At 36.8% G+C, this 15,505-nt stretch overlaps 1 protein-coding gene and 1 long non-coding RNA gene across 2 annotated transcripts in view; one reads left to right on the top strand and one right to left on the bottom strand.

The window, feature by feature from the left end:
* The first annotated feature begins 9,230 nt into the window (after positions 1 to 9,230).
* LOC307173394 overlaps positions 9,231 to 15,505 on the top strand; it is a 64,456-nt gene continuing 58,181 nt past the window's right edge. The window contains exon 1 of the long non-coding RNA XR_013823839.1: positions 9,231 to 9,335. This is a non-coding gene — a long non-coding RNA (uncharacterized lncRNA). The remainder of the gene's footprint in view (positions 9,336 to 15,505) is intronic.
* The window catches only part of LOC307173392 (GTPase IMAP family member 8-like), a 42,120-nt gene continuing 37,729 nt past the window's right edge, over positions 11,115 to 15,505 (bottom strand). The window contains exon 7 of the mRNA XM_079896483.1: positions 11,115 to 11,933. Within this exon, the coding sequence (XP_079752609.1) occupies positions 11,158 to 11,933 (776 nt within the window). The 3' untranslated portion in view covers positions 11,115 to 11,157. The remainder of the gene's footprint in view (positions 11,934 to 15,505) is intronic.

The following is a 15,505-nucleotide window of genomic DNA, read 5'->3' as shown; positions in this document are numbered from 1 at the left end:
TCTTTATTTTATATCCAAATATTTTCATCCATAAGCAAAAGTGGCTTACTGCTTTATGTTTTCCTCTTTTTCTTGTTAAATTTAACTCTCGTTTCATCCCTCAGGCCTATAAATAACAGAAAATGCATTTTTTAAATGTATTATATAATTAATTATTTAAGAAAATATATATTTAGATATTCAACCTTACAGGTTTTTTCATGTGTATAAAATCTCATGTTTGCAAACCCATGATTGAGATAGATAGATAGATAGATAGATAGATAGATAGATAGATAGATAGATAGATAGATAGATAGATAGATAGATATACACATATACCTCATAACATCAGTAACTCGACAGCCCTACCTAGAACGGTTTTCCTCAGCGTTTGTAATGTCTGCACAAAGGGCTGCTGTGCGAAGATTGGAGAAAACTGTTGATTTTATACTCGAAAAATTTAAGTATCATTATTAAAAATTAATACTACCCCAGAACGAATTGCATTGCTATCCCACCCCAAAACATACAATAATAACAACGATAAATGCTGACCAATTAATTATATTACTTTTTACTGAAAATGATATAATTCAATAAAACAAACAAAATGTAATGTATGTCATTTGAAATAGCTATGCATGAATACACTCTAGATGTGTATATAGCGAACATACCTACATTTTCATTCAAACAATAAATAAAGCATGAATTAATTGTATTTTATTTACTGACAACAATGAGAAATATTAATAAATTAGTTAAAGAATGAATCAAAGTCACCATCACACAATAAACAAATGCATATACAAGTCAACACATGAAACAAAGCTTTATTCAAACTACAATCATGTATGTAGACTACAGGTGCTGAACCCCACATCCTTCTGCCGTCTCAACACAGCGGTTCCCATTCTGCGGCTTTATTCTGATGAATCAGCTGAGCGCCAGAGGTGAGCCGTGCCTTCGTGCCTGAGGTTGTTGCGTGATGTGTTGTGCTTCACAATCTGAGGCAATAAGGGCAGGTGGAGTGATGGAGGGTCTCATGAGGGCAGGTGGAGGGTCTCATAAGGGCAGGTGGAGTGATGGAGGGTCTCATCCATGGCACCATCTCCAGGATTCAGCTCTGGGCTCCTCATCCTCAGTGCTCACACCAGTCTGCTGACATTTCAGATGCTGCAAAAATGCACAAACATAACACAAAAGCAGTCATTATTTTTAGAAGACAAAAATGCTTTTTTTCCACAAATGCCGCCATCATCTTTCCTTGCAGGTCCTGCTCCACCACAAAAGCTGTGCAGCAAATGCACAGAAATCAAGAATCAGAAAAGTGCTGTAGTAGCTCAGTTTGAAATTACAATAATTAAAATAAACTACAACTTAATATTTAAATAGTTGCTGTTATTCATTTCTGTAATGTCACAAAGCCTTTGATGGCAGCATTCAGCTTCATGAGCCACTCTCCACGGGATAAACACACATCTGTTCATCTGTCCCTGTAACATCCAGACCAGACTCACATCCCTCTGTGATTTATGAGCTCAACACTACATTTACATGTTGAGGTTGTTTTAACTTTTTATCCTACATAAATGTTCCTTAACCCTTTCACGCATAGTGGTCACTACAGTGGACAGCTATTAAAAAAGCATTTTCTTGAATTTGCACGGGTTTTTATGGCAAAGTTGCACATCAATCTCTTCATTGGACCCTGGTGCATCATCCTATAAATTGCAACCAAGTGGCAAGCCCCCTCCAAACCAAGATGACCAAGGGTCAGTCAGACATGCCAAGTTGCTCCAGAATATCCACCCATTCCTTCTAGCCTAGGAGACTCTTGTAGGTAAGAAAAATATTGCAGCATAAAGCAATATCTAATGAGTCATATCACAGTAAAATTTTCCAAGTTTTGATTTTAGATTGAGAGAAAACTCTGATTAATCACATGTCCACTGTAGTGGACGTCATGCATGCAATGGCTATATTTCAGCTACAATTCATAATTATAATGTGAATATTGTTTTTGAAATTTAAAACTTAAAAACTTAATATGCATTGACTTTTTCTACTGTAAATAAATGTATTTGTATTATTAGAATGTAATTTTCATTGACATCGAAAAAAAGTCATGTGATTACATAATGTATGACACTTGTAATGCATTACTTTACTTGTTAGATCAAAAAGTAATCTGATTTTATAATGCATGTTATTGTAATGCGTTTTTTTACTAATAACATCAAAAAGTAATCTGATTACGTAATGCATGTTACTTTTAATGCGTTTCTTTACTCATAACATCAAAAAGTAATCTGATTACATAATGCATGTTACTTGTAATGCGTTTCCTTTCTCATAACATCAAAAAGTAATCTGATTATGTAATGTGCGTTATTGTAATGTGTTTTTTTACTCATAACATCAAAAAGTAATCTGATTACGTAATGCATGTTACTTGTAATGCGTTTCTTTACTCGTTACATCAAAAAGTAATCTGATTAGGTAATGCACATTACTTGTAGTTAATTACTTGTTAGATCAAAAAGTAATCTGATTAGGTAATGCATGTTACTTGTAACACATTACTTTACTTGTAACATCAAAAAAGTAATCTGAATGGGTTATGCATGTTACTTGTAATGCGTTACCCCCAACACTGATCATTTCAGATGAGATTGAAAAAACGTATCGCTAGGTTTTCTCAGAGGAGGGCTATGATAGAAATGTGCATGTCCATCTTGAACATAATCAGAATTATCAGCTAATAAGGGTAAATCTCCATACTCTGGTGCACTGGAGGGAGCATCTGAGTGGTTTCCACAGTTGTACCTTGACAGGCTGTAGAACATTCTGATGGAATCACGTCCTCATGTTCTGATATCATAGATAGGCGAAGTGCAACTTGTATGAAGTTGTATGAAGCCATTGCAATATTTTGCATTTATATTTTTTGTATATATGTTATAGTTGTCACATTATTTGATATAATTGTATTGATTAGTTTGTTAAATTCACATACTTTATCTGTTTGATTATTGTCTTATATTTAATACAGTATATCTTCAGTTTAAACCAACCGCATGCTGTCCACTCAAGTGGACGTCTGAAGATCTCTTTGAAAAATTTGTAAAAATTTTTTAAAGCTATAGGCAGCCTATAGGCGGTTATATATGGAAGCCCGTTTTCAAAGCAGATAGAAGTGTTAGCCTAACAAAACATTTGAATTTGTTGAATTGGAAATTATTAAATTATCAATTGGTTTATAAATAGAGTATTAAAATAAACACAGAAAAACTGTAGTAAAAAAATGTTTTGTGTTAGTTAACAAACAAAAAAATTCTCCACTGAATCAGGAAATGTGTTATTACCCATTTGTCAATGTCCTGTGACATGCCAGGCCAATAAAATCTGTGGGAGACTGCATCTCTTGTTTTATTTTGCCCAGTATGTGCTCCCATACTGCTGGCATGGAACTCCGTGAATATGGTATTCGCTTCTTCAGCCCCTTTGACAACCTTGGCTTTTTTTTCTTTTACAGTGTTTGGGTTCCGTATATAGTATAATTATATATATACAGTATGTAGCCTATTTGATGAACTCTTAAAGCCTATCTTCATGAAAAAAGGTTAAATATTATTATTTTTAATGGGGAGATAGGCTAGGCTTAATACAATATTTTCCTATGAACCATAGCGTGTTTAACACAAACGATAAGTTCGGTTAAATTAAGTGAAATTAACAGTTTTGTTTTGATAGCTGGTAGCTTTATTCCTTCGTCGAAGTTTATATAGTTTGAAATGATCTGCCATGTTTTTTGCTTTCTTGTTTGTTTTGTGTTTGTTTTTTGCATCTTTTATCCACACTAGTTCACTTTCTGTTAATTTATAAGTGTCACCGGCCCACCGGTGGGCCCAAAATCATTACATATTTAAAACAGTAATATCCTATAATAAACATAAACTAATCTTGACAAACTATATATCATTTGAAAGCTTACAAACTCTAGTTTTCATATTTGGTGAATGATTTCTAAAATAAATTAGAGAGGAGCTGTAATTTATCAATTTGCAACAAGAATATTTTCATATTCCTAAGGCGTGTTCAGACCTTTATTTTGAAATAGCAATGAACATGAAAAATCATGAAAGAATGGATGAAACCTCAGTTTGTTTTCATGCCAAGAGTTCAAAAGATACCATCCATTCAATTATTTTAGAAAAAAATATATTAATATGTTTTTAATAACGCATATGGAAATGAAGGCGCCCTTATATGGGCAGTAATGGAGTCTGGTTGTCACCTAGTGAAAATGTTTGGTACTGCGCCCAAACAAAATCTCACTGAAAGCTCATTTTTTGAGATATCAACCTAAAATTTGAAACACAACTTATTCAGATTTTTGGCTTTGATTTTCTAGCAGTTTTAGAGTCGGCCAGGTTTTAAAAATATATATTTTATATAAAATATGAATAATTAATTTTTTTACATTGTACATTTTCATAAACACAAACTTATATAACTTTTTTTTTGTTTCACTTTCTTAATTTATTTCACTTCAACAAAAATCTGCCAAATGTCTTCTTTAAAACAAGACCAATTTTACATCTATACTCCAAAGCATTCTTTAATTACAACCATTTAAAGTCGAAATGTGCATTTTCATGTATATTTAAAAAAAGGGGGGTGACACTTAAAGGGTTAAGTGTAGACAAAGCTTCATGCAGGATCTGTGTGCTTGCAGTGTAAAAAATCGATCGATAAACGGATATCATGGCAAAGGAAGTGCATTTAAACCGATTTAAACTCGCTTGCGCGTGCACGCGAAGGGGAGTGCGATTTGTCCGGGGAGTCGGATTTCGGTACAACACCGGCTCGTGGACCTTTCCCGCCTCGTTTTTTGTCATCTCTCTGTCCTGTCACAATAAAAGGAAAATCACCAAAAACAATATATTAATATATATATATATATATATATATATATATATATATACAGTGAGGAAAATAAGTATTTGAACACCCTGCTATTTTGCAAGTTCTCCCACTTAGAAATCATGGAGGGGTCTGAAATTGTCATCGTAGGTGCATGTCCACTGTGAGAGACATAATCTAAAAAAAAAAAATCCAGAAATCACAATGTATGATTTTTTAACTATTTATTTGTATGATACAGCTGCAAATAAGTATTTGAACACCTGAGAAAATCAATGTTTATATTTGGTACAGTAGCCTTTGTTTGCAATTACAGAGGTCAAACGTTTCCTGTAGTTTTTCACCAGGTTTGCACACTGCAGGAGGGATTTTGGCCCACTCCTCCACACAGATCTTCTCTAGATCAGTCAGGTTTCTGGGCTGTCGCTGAGAAACACAGAGTTTGAGCTCCCTCCAAAGATTCTCTATTGGGTTTAGGTCTGGAGACTGGCTAGGCCACGCCAGAACCTTGATATGCTTCTTACAGAGCCACTCCTTGGTTATCCTGGCTGTGTGCTTCGGGTCATTGTCATGTTGGAAGACCCAACCTCGACCCATCTTCAATGCTCTAACTGAGGGAAGGAGGTTGTTCCCCAAAATCTCGCAATACATGGCCCGGGTCATCGTCTCCTTAATACGCCCTGTCCCATGTGCAGAAAAACACCCCCAAAGCATGATGCTACCACCCCCATGCTTCACAATAGGGATGGTGTTCTTGGGATGGTACTCATCATTCTTCTTCCTCCAAACACGTTTAGTGGAATTATGACCAAAAAGTTCTATTTTGGTCTCATCTGACCACATGACTTTCTCCCATGACTCCTCTGGATCATCCAAATGGTCATTGGCAAACTTAAGACGAGCCTTGACATGTGCTGGTTTAAGCAGGGGAACCTTCCGTGCCATGCATGATTTCAAACCATGACGTCTTAGTGTATTACCAACAGTAACCTTGGAAACGGTGGTCCCAGCTCTTTTCAGGTCATTGACCAGCTCCTCCCGTGTAGTTCTGGGCTGATTTCTCACCTTTCTTAGGATCATTGAGACCCCATGAGGTGAGATCTTGCATGGAGCCCCAGTCCGAGGGAGATTGACAGTCATGTTTAGCTTCTTCCATTTTCTAATGGTTGCTCCAACAGTGGACCTTTTTTCACCAAGCTGCTTGGCAATTTCCCCGTAGCCCTTTCCAGCCTTGTGGAGGTGTACAATTTTGTCTCTAGTGTCTTTGGACAGCTCTTTGGTCTTGGCCATGTTAGTAGTTGGATTCTTACTGATTGTATGGGGTGGACAGGTGTCTTTATGCAGCTAACGACCTCAAACAGGTGCATCTAATTTAGGATAATAAATGGAGTGGAGGTGGACATTTTAAAGGCAGACTAACAGGTCTTTGAGGGTCAGAATTCTAGCTGATAGACAGGTGTTCAAATACTTATTTGCAGCTGTATCATACAAATATATAGTTAAAAAATCATATGTTGTGATTTCTGGATTTTTTTTTTTAGATTATGTCTCTCACAGTGGACATGCACCTACGATGACAATTTCAGACCCCTCCATGATTTCCAAGTGGGAGAACTTGCAAAATAGCAGGGTGTTCAAATACTTATTTTCCTCACTGTATATATATATATATCTTTGCATGCCAGCAACAAGTGTCCCTTGTGAGAGGATTTTTTCAAAGGCTGGAGAAATTATCTGTAAAAAAAGAAGTAGTCTAAGTCCTTCCACAGCAGAGAAATTAATATTTTTGAATAAAAATCTCTAAAAAAGTGAGACATTGTGGCTTGATTTCTTTTATTAATATTCATTTTGCAGGACCAAAATAACATTATGCACAGTGAGGAGCCTGTAGGTTACAAGCTTCACATATTAGAAAATTATAATAATAAAAAAACAACATATTTTTTTTAATGGCTCGTCAAGGTTGTTTCAGATCAACACCTGCAAGTGACCACTAGGTGTCACCGTTGAGACGGGTGTCGGATTGATTCGAAGCCTCGAAACAATATGGCACATTTGGTTCAACTGTTTCATTGCTTCACGAGGCCTCGATCTGGCCATCACTACTAAATAGTAGGGAAGTATGCGGTTTCGAACGCAGCCAGTGTCTCATGTTGTCAGATCGTTGTGGTTTCCCGGTGTGTTTCCTGTGCCTGTTCCTGTGTCTGTTCTTGTGGATTGGATTCCCCGTGTCTTCGTCGTGTTCATTTCCTGGAGTCTCTGCACTGCACTGGATCACTGAGCATCGTCACAAGGGATTATTCACGGGACCAGAGCATCGTCACGAGGGATCACCATTGGACTGAGCACCAGCACCTGTTGCCCACCGAGGTCCCTGCGTCAGAGTTCCACCTGTGTTTGTGTCCGCCCGCCTGTCGGCTGCCCTCTGAGTTCTGACCAGTATTGTTTCTACTAATAAAGAGCGTTATTGCATTTACATCCTGTTTCTGTCTTACGTAACAGTGATTTTGACATTGTTCATTTAATGGTTAAAAGGAATAGTCAAACATTTGCTCACTTTTAGTGAGGCACAGATATTATTAAAACCTTTAATTTATGGAGTCAGATGAAATAACGAGTAAATATATGATTCATATATTGCATTTAATCAAAAAATACTTTGCCTCGAGAAAAGGACAGTAACACATAAAGACCTTCCGCGCTGGTCGAATGCCGGTTTTGGGCCGATTTACCGCGAGCTTACACTCCCAATGTGGGCGTAGGGGGTGGGTTGTTGTCTCTTCCAAGGTAAAGACCAAACCTACGGCCTTGTTTCGTACGTTTATTTTGCCAAGTTCATTTTATGTTGGCTCGTTGGCCCTGTAACGTTGATTAATTAGAAAAATGATTGACAACACTAACTTTGTCTTTCTTTTTCAGTAATGAAGGTCTGGGCTGCAAATGTCACTGGTCAGGTTGAAGCAGTTGTTGGGCCATATAAGCTCTATGACTCTTCTTTTCACTCACTGCAAAGGACAGAGAGGCTTTCTGATGAAGTTATTTATTCTTATGCTATGGGTGGCCAGTGGCCTTTCTTTCCAATCAGCCGATTGTCTAAATGACTTATAAACCCAGAACATGATTTTAAGAGTTACCCAATTGAAAAAGATTGTTTTCTCTCATAAAAACATTGTTTAGTTTAACTTTAGTTTAGTTTATTTATATTCATGTTTATTTCTCTTAATATAGGTCATTGATGCATACCTGCACCTGGTCATTGAAAAACAACAGGTATGTATAAAATGTCTTCTTATTTAGAAACACTAGTTTAAAGTATAAAATTATTAAACTGAATTATTTGTATTTTTTTTCAGAACCACGTACACCAGCTTTGTGCAGTTGTTGCACATTCGTTGTCTGCTGGACAGTTCAGATGCGTAGGGAAGGTAATTTAGCTTTCCAGAAAGTAATAAAGTGGATATTATTTACATGTTTTGGAACCATCACAAACCTGTTATTAAACACTTTTCACAGATGGATTTTCGCATTGACGACATTTGGCTGTGCCCTGTGAACGTTGGAGCACATTGGATTCTTGTGGTGCATGTGTATTTTTCAAAGTACATTGCAAGTGAGATTATAGAAAGTGTTTTTTTCTTCTTCTTTAGTGATCTTGGGCTATTGTCCAATAGAATACTCGTGATTCATTTCTGGATTACCTGCTCCTGTGATCCTTTCCCACTGTCTCTCTTACATACTCTCTATTTTTTTGTGAGACAATGACATTTCAGTTACTTCATCAGCAACAATAAGGTGTGTGTGTGTGTGTACTCACCATTCATGTTTCCAGCTTGTCAATCTCCTGCTGTTCTGTTGTCTATCATCGGCTAAATCTGTGTGATATTCACCTGCAAATAACTAAAGCACTGTGTTGACACTTACCTCATCTCTCTCTCTCAAAGTCTGTCACATCCTAACAATTTCTCCATAATCTGCAGACATTCTTTATTGCTTTAGGTCAATAATTTACGGTTTATTTATTCCATTTGCATAAGAAGTATTTCAGAGATTGAAAGTATCTACCAAGCAGCTTCCTGTAGTTGTAAGTGATGACCTAAAAATATTTCATAACCTTATTTATGATTACATGACATTATATTCTAGATTATCAAAATGCCTGAAAAAACACTCCTTCTGATTGACCCAATGGAAAATGAACGTTCTTATGAACATAAAATTCTTGCGGAACTGGAGGTAACCTTGTTAGAACTGTTTCGTCTTTTATTTTTTAATGCTATTCGATTCTAAACAGTACAAATGTCTCGACGACAACTAGGAATTTTTTAAAACTGAGGTGTGATGAACAAACAGCCCAGTGGCACTTACAGACCCTGAAACACGACCCACAGATGGATTCCAGCAGTTGTGGAGTTTTGGTATTGAATGTATGGGTTCATATATTTGCATATATTAAGTGGCTTCAGGTCTGGAAATGTTATAATGAATTGGATTAAATCATCTGTCAATTAATGTTTTAATTTGCTGAACAATTCCTGCTGACAGGAATGATCAGCAATGTTCAGACTACGCCTGAAGCGGTCAACTCAGCACGCATGAAAGTAGCCTGCACACTTCTTGGATGTCGAGGTGAGTGCTGTTTTAATTCTGTAATACCGTAGTAATGTATGTATTGCAATGTACAGTATGTCATGTAGTACACCTCTGTGCCCAGTATATCCACCAGGAGATTGAAAAAAAATATTGTTGGTCGTGTTCCCTCAACAGATTCGGGTACTCCAATGAGACGCACGTTGCACCGTCTGCTTCTCCCCTCCAGGTCAGTTATCTTAGCTTTCAGTTTAGCGTTGTCATCGACCATGCTGGATAGCTGAGATTCCAATGACTGCAGTTGATTCAGCCCAGATTCCAGGTCGGAAATACATTGTTCATGGTTAGTGACCGTGGTCTGTACACCGTCTAATTTGGCGTCAATGGCAGCGAGTTTGTTTTCAAATCTGACGGACAGTGAGTCAGGCTTCGTTAGCAAGTCTGCCCACAGTTCCGCTAGCATGTTGGCTAAAGTAGCATTGTCGATAGCAGAGTCCGGTGAAGCAAGTTCTTTTTTTGACTGTTTGGCGGTTTTAGACATATTAGCTGGTTAGGACTGTCCAACTACTGTTTAAAAGGCAATTGTAGTGAGGTTAAGGTTAAACCGACTGAGTAATACTGAAAATAGAGGCTGTGTGGCCAGAGCCTGGAAAAACACCGCAACTCCATTCCGCTCGCCAACCGGAAGTCCCAAATTCAGATTTTGATTAAAGATTACCATGACAAACTATTTTTTTTTCTGTGTATTAACTTGCACAGATTTGTTGTTCACCACAAGACTAGTAATGTGCACTATAAGTAAATAGGATCAATTTAGATTTTGTAATGAATTCCACTGAAGGCAAGCTTGATGAACCCAAGTGCAGTTTTATTAAATCAAAAAGTGAACAGATACCTTTAACATGAACTTAAACTCACCAAAAATGATTACAGAAAACAAAGCTCGACAAGAGATTAAGGGAACATGAGGACTATATACACAGACTAATGACCGAACAAGGCCTGAAAACAACCAATCCGAACATGACATTAATAAGGGGAGCACATAACAGACAAAATCTTACAGCAAGCATATGAATATATATATATATATATATATATATATATATATATATATTTGATTCACTCAATGAATATAGAAATTATTATGTGAACATGCATATACTTATTATTGATTTTTTTTTTAAATAGGAATAAAGTAATCATTCAGAAGTATATATATATATAGAGACAATATATATATATATATATATGAAGAGACAAGGGATTCTGACCCCAACCCTTCATGGTGAATAAGCTAAAGTCCCAAAAAGTCAGCATGTTCCTTTAAAACACATTTTACACAAAAAACTCTTTGAGCTTCTGCATCATACATGCACAGACATCAAGAATCAGTGTATAAATGTCCACAAAGGTGACATGATTCATGGTGCAATGCATCCTGGGTGCACAAAACGAAACCCAACCTCCCAGTATGCATTGCAGCATGAATCATGTCACTGTTGCTGAGATTAATAAGCTGATTCTTGATGTCTGTGTGTGTCTAAAGTGATTCAGGAGTTATGGGTCATTTAATGGTAAACATTTCCCACCCTGTGCTGCCATTTGTGTTTTTTTTAGTTTTTTTTTTACATGCATTTCTTTTACAGTATAGGTAATTTATATTATGAAACTGAATATTCTTTTAAAAAAATTCAAAAAGAAATCTACAGCTGTTGAAAAAAATGATTTTTTATCCTCATTCCTGTCCTTGATTCTCTGCCTCTCCTGAGCTTCCTTGTTCATTTTTTCCTCTTCTTCCAACTTCCGTCTCTCATCTTCCTCTCTCTGCCTCTTCTGAGCCTCCTTGTACATCTCATTTGTATAATGTCCTCCTCCATTCTCCATCACCATTCTTATTATCTTATCCAGCAGTTTATTAACCTGTGATGGATTTTTATCTTTGTTATTGAAAACATGATACCTGTTTTTACACTGTCTAACAAGCTCTTCAATCTGCCTGTTTTTGGTCAGAAACTCCTCTATAGGTTCATCTATCTGATCTCCTCTAGTGAACAGAATGATGGAGTAATTAGCAGCTTTTTCTCCAAAGTTCTCCTGAATCCATTTCACTGTTTTCTTCTCCTCGTTTGTGAATCTCACGTCCAGTCTGATGACCAGCAGAAATGCATGAGGACCAGGAACAGACATACTGACACATTTCTCAAGCTCCTCCTTAATTATTTTTTTACTGATTTTTGTATCAAACAGTCCTGGAGTGTCAATTACTGAGATTTTTCCATCTTTCACCTTCTGCTGATGTTTCAGGCATGTCTTAGTCACAGATTCAGAAGACATCTTTTCTTCAAACACCTTTTCTCCCAGGATGGTGTTTCCTGATGCACTCTTCCCAGCTCCAGTTTTACCAACCAGCATTATCCTGAGATCTGCCATGACTGGAGAAGATAAAAAGACAAATGGTTCTGTTATTAACATGTGTTTCAAATGCATATCCCATTACTGCTTGTGTTTGAATTTCATTGAGACTCTCCCTTTTTTTCTGACATTTTTGATTAAGGCAACGCATGTTACATAATGCAGAGATATTACTACAGTGTTATTTAACCCGTCCGTTATTGCTGTTGAAAAGAATCTCTTTTGGGGTTATTCATGGTCTCTTGTTGAAAGTACCTTGTTGATGCTTACACTTTTAAATGTCCTTTTAATGTTTGATGGTTGAAGGTTGAGTAGAATAATTTAATCTCATTGGGACCTATCTTGTACCCAGCGCAATTGACTTTGTACACCGACGCATGTATCATTCCTATTTTGCCCCCGACGCACAGACGACTTTTCCCTCCACAGACGCACGTCTGTAAATTAGGGAATGAACTTGCGCTCCGGGGGCGGTTCAGCGAAAAGAGGAGGCGTGTTCCGGCGCAAATGTTCCCTGATGCTATTTTGCAGTTCCAGAAAACAATTCCGCCACTGACCAGGAAAAACCTAGTCTAAAGTCAGTGGTGCATACACTTTGCTTCGCTCATCTACACAGACGCAGCAGTTGCCATTTTTGCAAACCATACATAATTACAAGGAAAAATATTCCACACAAGGTAAATCATTCTGGTGTCCATGAAGATGTGAAAAAATAGGCATAAATCTATCTTACACATTTACTCAAATTATTATACGCCTGATTAACCGAAACTAATTTGTGTGGGTTTCTCCCATCCACATACAATGTCACTTCTCTGTGTTTTACAGCCCTGACGAGAACGTCGGTCTCCTCGGCTGTGAACCGCTCCTGGCGTGCGCCTGGCAAATCCGCCGTTATAATAGCAATTCGCCATGGAACAAACGCGCCTGCTCTTAAAGGGAATGTGAGATGATGCTCTGATTGGTTTATTTCACATTATGCCCAAACCACACCTATGAGTAATGTAGCTACTTCAGACCAACCCATTTTAGATTTGCGTCGGGTGCAAGAGTCATTTATCCTGCCAGTATAATAGCAACAGCGCCTAAGACCCGCCCACAAAGTTACTTGCATTTTGCGTTTGATATTTGCATTTCAGATCGTTAAAATAGAGCCCAATGAATGTTTAGCTGACAAATGTGCTAAAGTTGAGTAATATTATATAATTTCTAATGTTTCAGGGAAATGTCCTTAAACACTGATCAATGTAATATCATACTTTCTGTTCTCTTCTTTTTAAAGAATGTCAAAAGATGCGCTTGAACCATTATCCTGGTCATTTTGAACAAGCGCAAAAATGACGAAAGCTTGCTTGAATCAGAGCTCTGGCGTGACTGTGCAAAGCACATTACAATATTGAGTTCTGATTAGTCAATCACTGTTATTCATAGTTTGTTAATAATCATACAGAGAATTTTAAAGGGGATGGTGGATTCTTTTCTTTTTCTACAAGGGGGATGCCATCCCCCGAGCCTTGGATGTACATCATTCTTAAAAAAAATTGCTGAGATGGCTTGAAGAACACAGATACACAGATATATCATCTAAATCGTGTGTTTATTGTCTTTATGTTTCTTCAGTCATAACGTTTCTTTTTGCATGTTATAGAGTGGTACAGGTATGACATCACTTTGTAGACCAAAAACGAAGAAACGTGTTAGCATTTTAACACTTCCAGTTCAATCGTCCCGAAATCAATAGGTTTTTTTAATGGGATTTTGTTTTAATGGCTGAAATAAGTTGTGTTAACAAGCTCAAGACACTTTCACATTTTATCCTACAACATAAAATGTATAAGTATTACCCCACTCGTGATTTTTTAAGCTGTTATGTGTCTTGAAAAAGGCAGTTGTTAACAAGTGGCTAAATGGGACTACAGAGTCTGTCAAGTACATTAAACATAATCACGTTTAAAAGATAAGTGCAGTCTGCATTTACAGCATCATTATGGTTATAATTTTGCTCTTACAAACTATTCTAACTCAAACTTTCTGGGAAAATGTTTTAAGATTTAAGATGTAAACTGAAAGAGTTGTCCGAAGCTTAGTGATGGTGACTTTGAAGTCATGGGACCACCACCTGCACCACTCTATTCAGCTGTAGCTATAAATGATATCCATGAAAGGGACTTCCTGGAATTTAATAAGTTTAATACTTCTATTAATCTCACTTGTGGACTTTCTACGCGAGGGCGCCCTCTGGCTTTCAGTATGAATGAAACAAACATTACATGAGAGTGTTTAATGCTCAATATATTGTTAACATCACCTAATTTGGGGTAAAAATAGAAAAATAATACTGAAGTACTTTTACTTTTACTTTAACTACTAGAGTAGCTTTTTTTTTAGCAAAATACTAATTTACTCTTACTTGAGTCATATTATTTTTTCAGTACTATTTGTACTCAAGTAAATTATTTTTAAGTAGCAATACTTTTACTTAAGTAAACTTTTTTAGTACTCTTTTCACCATTTAGTCTGTGAGGCAGACCCCCAAATTTCAGAAATTAGTATCATAAGAGGGCACCAATGCTACTCTTTTTTTATTCAACAGAGGGATGTCCCTGGAACACAAAAATGCATAATAGCAATTTTTAGTGGGTGGCTTAAGGTACAAAGATCACCCAATTTTATGTATGACCAAAAAAAAAAACTCAAAATTTGGCGAATTCCATATAAGGTCAGTTATATCTTTAAATCATTATTTTTGGTACCAAAACATTTATACTTGGTGATATCTAAGTTGGAATATTGTCAAAACTTTAACTTGTTTCAATAATATTGTTATTATAATTATTTTTCTGCTGAAAACATAGTGGTGTTCAGCTTTCACTCATTGTTTTAAACTGAAGACCAGTCTGTATATGCCATGTAACAGGTAGAATCAGAGAGTATATGCACAAATGTGGCTTTGATACTCTGATGGAATCAACAATCAAGAACCTCAGAAGAAGACTAGAGGCAGAGTTTGGTGATTCCCTACATTTTTGCAAGTCTAACAATGGCAGGATACTGATGTTATAGAACAGTGAAATACGTGACAAGCTTAGTCAAGAAACAACCTATACATACCACATAGAGGAAACAGCTTTGCTTCTACGCACAGCCATCTAGAAAGAGTGGCCTTTAGTATCATGACCACCTAATCCTTCAGAATTTGATCAGAAATCAGTAAAGTTGGCTGGTGAAATCAAAGAGTTTTTGACTGTATTGCTGAGTGGCGACTTATTTGAAAAGGCTTCTGAAAAGGTACAAAGACTTGTCATGTCTTTTAGACAAGATATAACTTATGCAGTGACTCAAGGAAGAATAAGAATGCCCAAGCATATTTTGATGTTAAATTGATCCAAATGATGAATCGCCTGGGACACTCTGTATCTTACGCTTTGTTAGAGGAGATAGATACAGCCTTGTGCCTACAGAAATTAACCATGGCAGATGCTGCAGGTCTGGTTGTTCTTCCTAGCAACATAAAGCCCAATGTGCCTACGACATTAGGATGGGATAACATAGACAGAAACAAAGAGACATTGACTGGACAGGGAACATCACA

Source organism: Squalius cephalus (genome assembly GCF_949319135.1).
Source record: "Squalius cephalus genome assembly, chromosome: 16".
Lineage (NCBI taxonomy): Eukaryota > Metazoa > Chordata > Actinopteri > Cypriniformes > Leuciscidae > Squalius > Squalius cephalus.
This window is presented reverse-complemented; position numbering and strand designations above follow the sequence as displayed.